A 13,942-nucleotide genomic window follows, 5' to 3' on the forward strand; every position below is an offset into this window, starting at 1 on the left:
ATATGGTGGATTCTAGGGTGAGGGAGCTATTAAGTCCCTCATCGGTGGACAACAACCATTAAGAGGCGTCAGATTAATCAAGTACACACATCATATTGTACATTATCTACATTGGATCACAAATATCTTTTTCTCTCACCGGTAAAACCCTGGCTCTATGGTGAGGTTATTTCCATATACTGTTGCATGGGTTAAAAACACAATCCTTGGTTTTGCAAGCAAACAAAGATTAAAATGAAATTCAGTCACCGTATCAATTTAAAAACTTTAATTCTTTTGCCTAAAAAAAAATCCCTCTGCAGTGTTCAATTTTTTAATTTATTTTACAAGTGAAATTAAGAACCATAAAAGGGTATAAGTTTCCCGTAAAATAAATAAAGGTATGACTTATAAATCAGATCTTTCTAGCATGATTGAGTTATAGAACAACACCCTTTATGGGACATTTGAGGGTGAACGATACATTTAATTTTTGAAAGATAATTCATAAATTTAAAGGAAATGTATTATTGAGGAATAATTGGAATAATTGTGCATGATGGATTGAACGGAAATGAGATTTGAGAAGGAAGGCAGCAATACAACAAATGAAAGAGGAGGGAGAAGAAATAAAAGTGATCAAGTGCAGAAAGGTGTATGATAAAATCTGGGGACTCATTTAATTTAAAGGTTGTTAGACATGGTCCACCGATGAGGGACTTAATTGCTCCCTCACCCTAGTTTTTATGTGGGAGTGTTTTAACAAGCTACACTTTAAGGTGTATTTAACTACTTTTTAGTTATAACTTGTTAAAACACACCTTCTAAAAAATAAGTGGGTGTATCCTAGCAAATGCCTATAGGAGTTGCTAACGTACACCCACTTATATTTTAGAAGGTGTGTTTTAGCGACATTCACCTTAAGGTGTATTTAACAACTTTTTAGTTATATCTTTGCTAAAACACACCTTAATAAAAACTAGTGGGTGTATCCTAGCAAACCCATATATATATATATATATATATATAGGCATATCAAGTGAGAGGAGTCTTTATGGTGAGAGATGAGAGGAACTAATATTGACCATTTGATTAAAATGAATGGACCAGATTAAGCTGTGCACACTTTCCTTTGTTTTAGACTGCCAATATCTTCATCCCTACCCCTTCGTTTTCTCTCTCTGGAACGCTTTCGATTTTCTCAATTATAGACTCATAATTCTTCAAATCCAGATCCAACTAAAAATAACTTAGCCACTAGAAAGCCATGGATTTTTAATAGAGAAGCAATAACAATGAATGAACATAGTAATTTTTATGGTCTTCTTTGTCAAATTTTCACGCTTCATTACCCAAGAGTCCAACACCAATTTGTTGTAGCCACGATTAATATTTAACCTTTCAATTCTTTCACTTTTTGTCAATCAAATTTACAAAAGTTTTCATTTCATTATCGATGATGATTCAGGTTGGACTGAATTTTATTGGTTAATAAATTTGTAAATTTATTATCGATGATGATTCAGATTCAGGTTGGACTGATTTAATTACATACAGATTATTTAAGAAATGGATCTTCAAACATCATGTATTGGGAAGTTGATTTAATTAATACAGATTATTTAAGAAAATAATGGAAGGAATGGAACACAGAAACAGTACATGGGATTGGGAGGAAGAGAAATCACTGGTGAGAGAGAGAGAACGATGAAGTTGAGAAGAGGAAAGGTGTAGGAAGAATGTGACCCTTTTTAAAGAACAATTTAATCTGAGGCGTTTATTTTGATCCGACGGTCCACATTATTTCCTCTCACCCTCTCATTATAAAATGTCCTCTCACTTGATACACCCTATATATATATATATATATATATATATATATATATATATATATATATATATATATAGAGTCAGGATCCGTTGACACCTGGTGTCAACGAATTCGTTGACACCAAATCTCAACCATTCATTTTATTCAATTAAAGGTCTATAATCGCTGGTTCACCGAATAAAATTAAATTGAAAACACAGTATTATTGTACTATTTCTTTTCTTCTGCAAAATTTGACGTTCTTCCTCACACCAACCCAACAGTATACTTGTTTCGATCGCAGCTCCTCACCAAGATATTTCTTATTTATGTCAAATTTATTAAATTGATCGCAATAGGAGTATGATAGTGAATTTGGAGATATTTTGGATGAGTTTGTTTTTTACGGTGGAATTTCATGAGTGCAAATGGAGTTTCTAAAATGTCGGTTTGATGCGTTATTGAAATTGCATGATTTGAAAATTTTGACGAAGGGTGCAAGGTATATATGGATAAGGATACATATAATCAATCTAATTGTTTTGATAGATTGAAAACCACCCCTCTTTTTTGTGAATAGAATGAAAACCCTTTAAAATTAATTGAATTGGTAGTTTATTCTATGTGAACAACAAATCCAGAATTGATGTAAAAAAAAAAACTTTCAAACTTTATATATATACATTGATTGATTGGTCAATAGATCTTACAAGAAAAGCTCCCAAATATTGAATTTTAATGGAGTAATTATCTTAGTGGTTGAATACACGTTGGGGAATTTTAGTCACAAATATATATGTGTTGATACCAATGGATTATTAAGATGAAACGGAGGTAGGCACATGTATTTAGAAAAGCAAAATCAGCCCTATCTTGATTGATTTATGAATGAGTCAGGATCCGTTGATACCAGATATAAGTCAAAAGATTTACACTAAATCTGAACCGTTATAATAAATCAATCCTAAGGCTCGTAATACCGCAACAAAACAAAGATTGGAAGAGCAAAGTAGAGGATCACACGATCAGATGGAGATACCCAAATATTCATTGTTTTTGTGCTTCCCCTCGAAACCTTGAATTTTCAAGGATAAATTAATACTATTTTAAAAAAGAATAAATTTTTGAAGGAAAAAAGAATAAATTAATACCAATTGTTTGGAGATTTACATATTAGGAATTCTTATCACACTTCATTATACGGGGATTTGACCACACAATAATCCCATACTTAGGTTAAGGATAATCCCTATAATTATTCTTGGCATTATTTGGATCTTACTCCTAATATGTTGACTGGGTGAAGAAAAAGGATGATAAATAGCTTTTTAATGGATTATAGAAAGAGGATCACATTGGCCTTCATCATCAAAGTGAGCAGATGCAAAAGGTAGGAAGCGAGAAAAGGGGTTACACTTTTCCTATTGAATAGAAAATTAAAATTGATAAATGATTCAATTGAATATGCCATGACATGATGTCAACTAAGTTATTATTATTCGTTGTTGTTGTTGAAGAAGCAGCAGCGGGTACTTTGCAAATATGTTTTGTGTGATCACTAACGTACATGGAAAAAGGGAACAAGAGAACTCATGTACGGAATATCGTAAGCCATTAGATTGATCAACTAGAATGGTCTAGATTTGGGAGTTTAATTGTGGTGCATTACACAGTCAACCAATAACATTTAGCCACATCATCTTCTTTTTTATAAAAAAAAAATTGATATAAAATTTAATAATAATGACCTAAACTTCTACCGCACCATTGCCCTCTCATCCCAATTTGTTTATCGATGTGTAAACACCAACATCCTTCAAATTTCATCTTACAACACCTCTTGGCAGGGCGATGCTATGGGTGTTAAAACTAAAAAATGGATACGAGGATGTTGTGGTGTACAACCAAGTATATAATTTATATGTAAACATGCTCACCAATATAAAATAATAAAATAAATTTGGGAAAACAATATTCTTACGTCACGTTGTAAAGAAAAAAACACAAGGAAAATATATAGGGTTGCTTACGAGGGCCCTAACTTGTTAAGAATTTTAAAATAGAAATAATTGATACTCTTAAATTTTATGTAAAAAAAAATTACTTTATTAAGTTTCAATGTGTTAAATGCATCAATTTAAAAACACTATTTTTTTTTAGACTTTTTTTAACAAATGTCCTTAGACCATTTGTTAACATTTTTCAAATATTTATGAAAATCCTTTTATAACCTATTCGATTGAAGGAAAGAAAAAAGAATCAACACCTTAGCTAATTGTTGTTGTTGATTGAGTTTGCACAAACCGTAATCCTCCTCTTCAATCTTGCTAGAATTTAATAAACTGCTTTAATTAATTGATATAGTATTATTGTTATATCGGTGTTAAATTTGGGATCCCTTTGGAATTAAGCTCTTGGCTAAAGAAACTGGGTAAGTGGTTAGTTTCATTTTTGACTTTGCACATCGCTGTCGCAGAGGTTTCTGATTCATGATTAAATATAAAATAGTCGTCGGATATGTACTTCCATTATCAGTTTGGCCCTGAAGTTAAAAACTTCTGTTATCTGATGACGTGACAAATGTTTTGGACTAATAAGGTAAATGATGTGACACATGGATTAAAGTGAAAATAGATAACCGAATTGAAGGACAAAAATAGCTTTGAATCTCAAATCTCAAAAAAAGTACTCTCTTTGTTCCTTTTTAGATGACTTAGTTGACTCTGACACACATATCAATACATTTTTTTTTATCTTTAATTATCTATTTTAAAAAAAATGAAAATTTAATATTTTGAAATTATTCGTCGAGACGAATTCAACAACATCTCGTATGATATTATTTGTCTTTGTATATTATTATAAAAATACAGTCAAAGCATGTCAGGTCAAAAGTTTATACTGTCAAACATGTCATCTAATAAGAGGGACGAAGGGAGTAATTAATTTTGATGTCCAATGAGAGATCTCTAGCTCTATATAAGACCATCCACAATGGAGCAATCCATTTAGGTGCTTAAACGGGTCCCGACTGTTCACATCATTCGTTTTATAATTAATATTGAATAAGCACTCAATCTCTCCAATCAGCACTTCAAAATAATTATGAATTGGGTCCCAACAATAAATCTATATCATTAAGTTTTAACAATATTTATATACTCATTCATAATTATATAATTTTAAAATATTGAAGTAATTTAATTATAAATTATAAAAAAAGAAACATTTTTTTTAATTTTTATTAATAATTCAAGAAACTACTATTTGCAATTATTATATAATTTAACTATTATTTGCAACTATTATATATTTTATTTTTTAATATTAAACTAATACAATATTGAAATATATAGAAAAAATAGAATTAATTATACATATGGGACCCATGAATAATAGGAGAGAGAGGGTGCCTATAAAAGCACTCATCTTCATAAGCACCATATTTATCAATGTTACAATGAGGGTGCCTATTTAACATGGTGCTAAATAGGGAAAGGACCCCCATTGTAGATGGTCTAATAAATCTCCGGTTTCCAAGTTAATAATCATTCTTCAACCAATGATTGATACATTGAAAATACACTTCCTAGTTTCTTTCAAAGTGTTTTCTTGGATTTACTTTTAAGAGAGTTAAAAGTGAATATGAAGATTTAAATTTAGAGAAATGATATTTGTACATCCATTTTATAACAACTTTTGTGACAACTTTCTCTTTCATACTCACATTATATTTTTACTTTCTTTCTCTATTGCTTTGGTTTTCGTGCTAATACATACATTTCTTTGTAAAAATATGATTGTCACATAGGTTGTCAAAAAAATAGATGTTCAAATAACACAACTCTTAAATTTAATCTTGGATTCATTTTTGGAATTGATTTTTTTTCTTCCTAAGATTGATTCGAACTTCCAACTTTTGGCCTCAAGATGTGAAATTCAACTTTGAAGTTTATTCAATTCTTTTTTAAGTAAACATGCCAAAACATAAATCATTTAACCTTAAAATCAATTTTAACTAAAATAAAAAATTGATATAATTAAAGATCAATTTTCAGCACTATATTAAGTTTAAAAAAGGTAACTTATTCAAAAAAGTCCTTGACTGAAATCACAGATGAAATATGCACTAAAAGCAGCCTGAAATAGCATTTGTATTTTAAAAGAAACACCTTTTTGGATTAATGTAGTCGTGACTTTTGATTTGATGCCACACTTTGATGAATGAAGTTCAATATCTTGTAAAAAAATTAATTGTCTTCGTATTTCTCTTCAATATATAGATTGTAAACTTGTTCAAAGAAAATAAATGGATTGTAATTGCTTATACTATCTCGTATATGCAAATATATGGAGTATCGTAAAAAAAACTAGTTCATTTGAAGTACATTCAACTATTCTTTGCTAATCATTCTTACATCCTCTAACATCGCTTCAAGCGTTGAGGGTCGTTACACATCATATCCTACAACATATACTATACAAAAATTGTAAAATACCAAATTTGATAATGAAGAAGATTTTGTATCTGAAAACACTTCTATATTTTGATGTCCTTTACTGTGTCCTAGACATCTGCCACGCTATGCAACAAAGGTCCTTCTTTCTTATGGAAATTCCTCCTTGATAAATGAACCTTTATGCCTACAAGTGTTGCCACCACGAAAATACAGATGCCGACACCAAGAACTGCACATGTGTTGAATTATTATTGTTAACAAAATTTGTAACAACTATAGTTTTTACAATTTTCTCTACCAAACTTTGTTAATATTTTTCTTATAAATAAAAGACATGACAATACTTAATGATCAATAAAGAATAGTTTCCGAACCAACCCTACACGAAAGATAATGTACTATTATGAAATTGTTAGGTCAATTGACTCAAAAATCCAAACTACCAACCTAGTATATACTTCGTAATGATCTATAAAGAATAGTTTTCAATTCAAAAGATTCCTTCCCAATATATATATATATATATATATATAACAAAACTATACACGAAAGATATATTATTATTATTAATTTAAAGAAATTGTAATGTCAAAAGACTATAAACTACCCAACCTAGTATAAGTAAATTATGCTCATTTTAAGGTAATTAAAGAAAGAAATGGAGTTAAATTTACCTGTATAGCGTGCTATGTGAGAATCTCTAGTCTTGTTCCATTCTTTGCTTTCTTCAGATTCACGCAAGTCCCATGTTAATCTAAGACCAAGACTGTTGTCTGAAATATAAGGGCTATATTTGAAAGGAATAGCAATGGTTTTGACTTTTTTACATGAACTAGGCATAGGAAGTTCAGGGTCAACTGTGTAAACATGATAACTTGAATCACTTAAACATGGAACTTCAATGAATTTTGTTTGTGAAAGTCTTGTGGAGCAATTGAGGTATGTGAAGTTTTTAAGAACGTAGTAGTATTGGAACGGTGTGAGGGTGAGGTTAAGGTTGAGAAAGACTCTGTGGACACAGTTTTTGGGATCAAGAAGATCAATCTTTTTGGTGTCATAGGAAATGGACTTGACTACCAAATCACCATATGATGGAAAATGAATGGTGGTGATGTTGTCTTTGTGAAGAAGCTCAAAACCAGAAAGGGTGGTATCATACTCTTGTTGTTGTTGCTGTTGACCCTTTATGTGAAATGGATAGTGAATGCTAGGACCAGGAATATCATTGCAGTTAACAGAGGTTTGGAAGATGAAAGCCAAGAAGAGGGTGAGAAAGAAGAGTGAATTCATGACTTGGGAATGGAGAAAGATGTTATGAGGTGCTATTTTTTCAAGATGTTATACCAAGAATGAATAAGAAGTTATAGAAAATTCAGCCGTCTAGAATATATGTACTTTGCATAAAGAAATAGAAAAAGACTTCTTGGTTTCTTGTAGACTTTGTGAGGTTTGGTGGCAAAATGACCAATTCTGTAAAGGAGCAAAAATAAAACTACTTATATTTGATTACATGTAATGACAAGTGTCTAAACTTCAATGTTGATGACTATTATATTTTTCTATTGTGTTAAACTTATCCTTGTAAAATCGACTTTTAAGATGAAGGATGTCACTCGTTACAAACTCAGTTAAGGTTTTATTTTTATTTTTTTCCATTGACTCATGCATACCTTTGGAGTAGGGAACTTGCTAAGAAGTAAGAAGTCGTCTTCCTTCCACTGTCGTCGTAATGTAATTAATATATCTGGCTTATTTGCTTGACTTGGAATAGTCCTCCCTGGCAACTTCCTCGGATTTTCAGTTGTATATTTTAGAATAACTTGGTTGAAATCTTGTTCCTCCAGTGGATAGGAATTTAAAGAAATATATAATTATCCAAAATTTGGCTACCGTACATCCTATCATAATAATAATTAATAATAATAATAATAATAAAGAAAACGTATAGAAATTAGAATGGATAGAAAATTATAGTAAGAATTTGATGAAGACTACTCATATGAACAAGGATTTTCATTTCCATCAAGAGTTTATCTTTGGAAAAGTTGCCAGTACTAAAGCAAACTAGAGAAGAGAATCCACCTTTGCTTGACACTTCAACTTGATGCTAAAGACCAAAGTGCAAATGGAAGAATAGTTAATAAATTTGTTGTCACATTGCACGTGACTTAAAAACATTGTTGGCACTAGGTACTTGGGAGCAATAGTTAATAAGATTTATTATATAACATTATACCTGAACATTTTAATTTGTACTTTTACATGTACAGGGCATATACATATTATACAGCAGATTGTCCTCTTTGTTCTACGAACTACAAAGCATACATTTTGAGTCTTAAATAAGCTATCTGAGAAACTTGTTACACTCCAATCTAAGATTATAAATATGGTAGAAGCAAAGAGAACAATGAAAGAACGAGAAACAAAAGATACACCGGTAAAATTATAGGTGCTCTCGCGCCAGCCGAACTGGTTTTTCCTTTAAAAAGGCAACATCACCATTTGATGTATTTAGCAGACGGTGATTGGGCTCCTCTTCTTCGCTCTCAATAGACAGAGAAAGGCCATCAGAATCTGATCCATCATCATCATCTGCAAAGACAGAAACTTAGATCTTTCCTCTACTGGTTTTGTTAATATCTAAATGAGTATGCTATGTATCACAAAAGAAACTCTCACAAATATCATGAATGGTATGTTATATTTCTTTTCTTTCTAAAATGTTAGTAATAACAAAAAATACTAGAGTGACCAACTGTTTGCCCGGACCTCCACTAACAAAAAATTTCCGTTTTGTGCCCATTAACCCTAAGCCAACATTCCCACTCCAAAGCTAGTAAGTAGTAAGCATCCAAAGCTCTGAGAGTGGTGATTCTACTATTACCACGCAAAAATGTAAACACCGCCTAAGTTGATGCAGCCGAATAGCAAGACTGCAAAATATGATTTCTAAAACTTTACCATTCGAAAGAAAAATAAACATGCAACCACTTTGAAATTTCTTCAAAATCACTAAACCGATTATTGTATCTCACTGTAAGAGAGGGAGAGTATTGATAAGGCAAGAGAAGATAAAAAAGAACAAGAAATGATTGGGGACGGATAGGAGAGTAACAGAGGTTTTTTTCTCTGTCACATCATTGGTGAGTTGTTCACAAAATTAGCTTTGCGACATTTATCATTTCCATATCCAAATAGCGAGAAAGAAAGGCATGATTTAATTTTACAATGAATTATGCAGATATTTCTGAGACATTGCAACAGTTCAAAACAGAAAGTTCAACAATTAACCAAGGATCTTTGAAATTGGTATCAGACGTGCCTGTCTATATTTTAACAAGGGATTAAACTGTTGTGGAAAAATTGCACACGCCAAGGAATAAATATGGGAAACACAATACACAGGAAAGAAAGTGATAGAGCACACAAGAATTTTCGAAATCTCTTGCCTACATCCATTGAAAATCTCTAGCAAAATCTCTTGCCTATATTTTAACTTGAAAATCCATCATGTTGTGCATCACCCTACATTATAAGGAACGATAAACACCCAATCACAAGACAGTTTCACTGCAAGTGATTACCCACACTTGATCAGTATTCAATTGGATTTGGGATGCTTCCACTATTCACAAGACCTCTTTTTATAGTGTGGAGTGTGGCTTTTTACAACAGTGACTAAGTGAACATTCATTACTTCTCACATTTTTAATACCTTAATGAAAATCTCCATCACCTTCTTTCAATGAACAAGAGCTTCTCAATAATCAAAATAATAATTCCAAGAACATAGCAATTTACTATGCTTGGAAATTCGAATTATCTTTGGAAATTTGAATTGCTTTACCCAATAGAGATAAAGCTGTTTGCAACGGAGTGCATTTTTTTCTTTTAACCTTTTTAGTTAGTAATAGTATGTATGGTATTTTTGTATATAAAAAACATAACAGGTTTATCATATTCTATGAGGCCATTCATATTGGATATTGTTTTTCTTCGATAGCCAATAAAAATAACCCAAAAGGAAACATACAAGATTGTGAACAAATTGGCAAATATTCTAGTGTTTGTATCTTACCCGCAAAGGAAAGACGTTCGGGAACATGTCTAACTGCAGCAACCTGGATGCTTTCTGGCAGTAGACAATTGCAAAAAGAACCTAAAAAATCACAAAACACATGATCAGATGATAACAAAACTAATATGTGCAACCACCCGATTCACAAAATGAAGATCAATTGTAAGCATTTTTGCATCACTAATCCCATCAAACTCTTGTTAAATCTAGTTGATGCAAGTAGGGCTGCCTCTTATTAAACCAAAAACTAGAGAAGAATGGTAAGCAGCATACTAATGTAGATGACATACGTTCATAAAAAATATCAAATTATGACTTATGCAACAAGAACTAGTTATCAGAACGATTCTCACCTACACGAGCAAGTCGGTTTACCCATCCAGGAATAGGATTTCCTGTTAGTTGTTGGCAAACTTCATTGGTAAAATGGTTGCAATTTTTGGCAATTAGATGGTAAGTGTCTCCATGATATTTTGCAGAGATACGCTCCATAAAAGAACGAAATTCTGTGAGAGACATATCAGTGCTGCCTAACAATACCGATCGTCTGAAGACAAAGCCAGGGCAATTTTTAGGTTCCACCTCAAACACACCACTAGTTGGGTATTCATGTGCTCCAAAGCCATATTCCATACCATGTACTGTGCATGAAAAGAAAAGGAAATAAGTTACTGCAAGATGTTTTTACTTTACAAGGCAAACATGAACGAAGATGGCACATGTAGAATGCACATTTCATTGTGAAAATATCATTTATTGTATTGTATTGTATCAGTAACCCCACGAATAATGAATTTGGCATTGAAGGACATTACAAACATAAATAAACAACTAGTTAGTATATGAATATGATAACAAGCAGAGAGAGAGAGAGAGAGAGAGAAAACCTTCAATACCGGAATGAAAGATTCCAAAGCCAAAGAGATAAAGATAATTATTGATTGGAGTAAGATCATATACATTGAGATACACCATAGCACGAGAAGTATTCTGAGTGTTCCGGTGGTCCCTTTCGGAGCTTGTACTCAATTGAAACCACCGCATTGTCCAATTATGAATCACAGTTTCATTAATTATGTTATGCAGTGAGAAAAGAAGAAAGAAAGAAAGAAACTTTCCTATCTGCAAAATTGATAAAATGGATCTGAGAAACGAAACTTACGAGACAGACATACAGAGTGGAGGATCTGATATGAATTAATTGTGTCAAGTTCGTAAGTTGAAATCACACTGACTTTAGATTTTAGATTTCGATTTGGGTTCTGTCCTTTCGCCGTCATCATTATCTACCATCCACATTTAATTGCACGGGTTTCGTTCACTAACACAATTTTTAGGCAAATTCTATCGTACATCCAATAAATTTGGATATGTCGGTACATCAAATCGTAAAATTAATAATAAATGAGTTGTTTTTTTGAAGAAAGATAATTATTTTCTATCATTGGCAACTAAGATAATTAAATTTTATATACCAAAAGCTTTGACAAAATAAAATTTTATTTTTAAGAATTTTTATTACTCATAACAATGAATATTGATTATTTTTTATGACAAAATGTAAATTTTGTAATATGATCCTTATAAACAATGAAATGATGGTTTTTATTATGAAATGATGTTTTCTAAAATATAAATATTGACAAATACATTTTTATTTCATTAAAGTGGTCTTTAATTTATATAATTTGTGAAACAAGAGTACTGGTACACTCAAAATTGTGAGTGTACCATAGAAGTTCCTTTTTTTTTTTTTTATCATTTTTAAACAACTTTTAATATTTTAAAAGGGTGGATTCTAGGGTGAGGATCAATTAAGTCTCTCACCGGTGGACCATGAAAAAATTAGAGTTGGATTTATTGAATGGACCAGATTTGTTAGAAATAAAAATGAAAACTTATGCACCTTTCCACACACAATCTTGTCTCGCCTCTTCTCCTCTCCCTCCTGCCAGGTCCGATCACCCCACCCTTCAGCTTTATCTGATTTGTTTTCCTCTCAATCCAATTTGTTCTTCTAACTCAGAATTATAGTATTGAAATTCATGGCAAGGTTGAACCAATCACCCAACATTGTTACACTTATTAAAAAAGGCAAAACAATAGAATATAATCATGTTTTATTCAATTAATATAATTTATGATGCTTGATAGAGATCGGAAAGGTTTTGGTCAAAGTGAGATTTGTCCCCTTGAATCATACCTCAGCCAATAAATGTGACTGTTATTTTCTTCAAAAAAAAATTGTGATTGTTATTTCTTAAAAAAAAAAATTGTGGGTTTTATTGCTGATTTTCTTAGTTACGAGACTAAGGGTGCTTCAAAGATTGTACTTCTACAATGATCAATGAGTATACCAAGTGTTGTATGATTTATGAAGTTGTTTAGTAAATCGAATTCTGAGAAAAAATGAAGGGTGTAGCGGTGATGAAATGTATCAGAGGAAGGAGAGAGGAAGAGGTGAGATAGATTGTGTGTGAAAAAGTACAAATGCTCTCATATTTATTTTGAATGAATCCGGTCCCTTGATTAAATTCAACTGCATTTCATTCGTGGTCCATCGGTGAGGGATTTAATTGGACCCTCACCCTAAAATCCATCTTTTAAAAGATCAAATACACTGATTAAAAAATTACAAAATTATTAATAGAACGATTAGAATTAAAAAATTGAGGACCAAAGTTTCTTTTTATCACAACTTTATGTTGAGTTAAGGTTTAACATAAACTATTTCATTCTCTGTAAAAAAAATCTGGATTCTTATGGAGCACTACTTTTTTTTTTTTTTTACAAACATGATGATACATGTGATAATTATTGAAGAATTAATTTTTTTAAATAAAAAATTGTATTATTATTATTATTATACTAAAGCTATGTTTTTTAACAACTTTTTTTTACTTCAAAAAACATATATTAAAGAATTAGAAAAATTTAATAAATAATATAATATTGATATACTAAAGCTATGTTTTTTTTTTCCCTCAAAAAAAAAAGCTATGTTTTTTTTTGTTAACCATCCATTTTTTAGGAGAAGGGGACTTTTAATAACGTGAAGTTCATTTGTGAAGTAAGTATAACCAGTAAAATATTGCTTCACATATCGATCAAAGTTATGTTTTTTTTTATTGGTTTAATTGCACTTTTGGACCCCTATCTTTCTAAAAGTTGCGTTTATGGACCCCTAACTAATTTAAATACAAAACAGCCCCCTATGTTTTGATTCTTTGGCAGTTTTGGACCCCAGTCCATTGTTGACTCGGTCAACGCTGACGTGACACCCTAAGTGAGGTGCCACGTGTCAAATTATTATTATTATTTTTGTCTTGGGGTCCAAAACTGTCAAAGAATCAAAACATAGGGGGCTGTTTTGTATTTAAATTAGTTAGAGGTCCATAACCGCAACTTTTGAAAAGATAAAGGTCCAAAAGTGCAATTAAGCCTTTTTTATTTCACTGATAATTTTTTTTATTAAAATAATCAATTTTTTTTTTTGAGAGAATATTAAAATAATCAATACTTAGCCATCATTTCTTTTACTCAAGAAATCGAATAAAATTTGAATGTTATTTTAAAATTAATAAATTTATTAACCATAACATGTGATATGAT

At 31.2% G+C, this 13,942-nt stretch overlaps 2 protein-coding genes across 3 annotated transcripts; both read right to left on the reverse strand.

Moving 5' to 3' along the window:
* Nucleotides 1-6,081: 6,081 nt before the first annotated feature.
* Nucleotides 6,082-7,698, reverse strand: LOC11426939 (uncharacterized). The gene is made up of 2 exons (XM_024784471.2): nt 6,924-7,698; nt 6,082-6,478 (listed from the first exon to the last, which is right to left on the reverse strand). Exons 1-2 carry the CDS (start codon nt 7,537-7,539, stop codon nt 6,357-6,359), a joined length of 738 nt encoding a protein of 245 aa, XP_024640239.1. The 5' UTR covers nt 7,540-7,698; the 3' UTR covers nt 6,082-6,356.
* Nucleotides 7,699-8,443: 745 nt separating this feature from the next.
* Nucleotides 8,444-11,641, reverse strand: LOC11430136 (deSI-like protein At4g17486). Of its 2 annotated transcripts, none has more exons than XM_013597985.3 (4): nt 11,227-11,641; nt 10,684-10,971; nt 10,331-10,411; nt 8,444-8,844 (listed from the first exon to the last, which is right to left on the reverse strand). In XM_013597985.3, exons 1-4 carry the CDS (start codon nt 11,372-11,374, stop codon nt 8,696-8,698), a joined length of 666 nt encoding a protein of 221 aa, XP_013453439.1. In that variant the 5' UTR covers nt 11,375-11,641; the 3' UTR covers nt 8,444-8,695. The 2 variants fall into 2 exon arrangements, with proteins under 2 accessions (XP_013453439.1, XP_003611350.2); XM_003611302.4 differs by having other exon boundaries at nt 11,218-11,637.
* Between the last annotated feature and the right edge of the window lie 2,301 nt (nt 11,642-13,942).

The sequence above is a fragment of the Medicago truncatula genome, chromosome 5, assembly GCF_003473485.1.
Source record: "Medicago truncatula cultivar Jemalong A17 chromosome 5, MtrunA17r5.0-ANR, whole genome shotgun sequence".
In the NCBI taxonomy this organism is placed as follows: Eukaryota; Viridiplantae; Streptophyta; class Magnoliopsida; order Fabales; family Fabaceae; genus Medicago; species Medicago truncatula.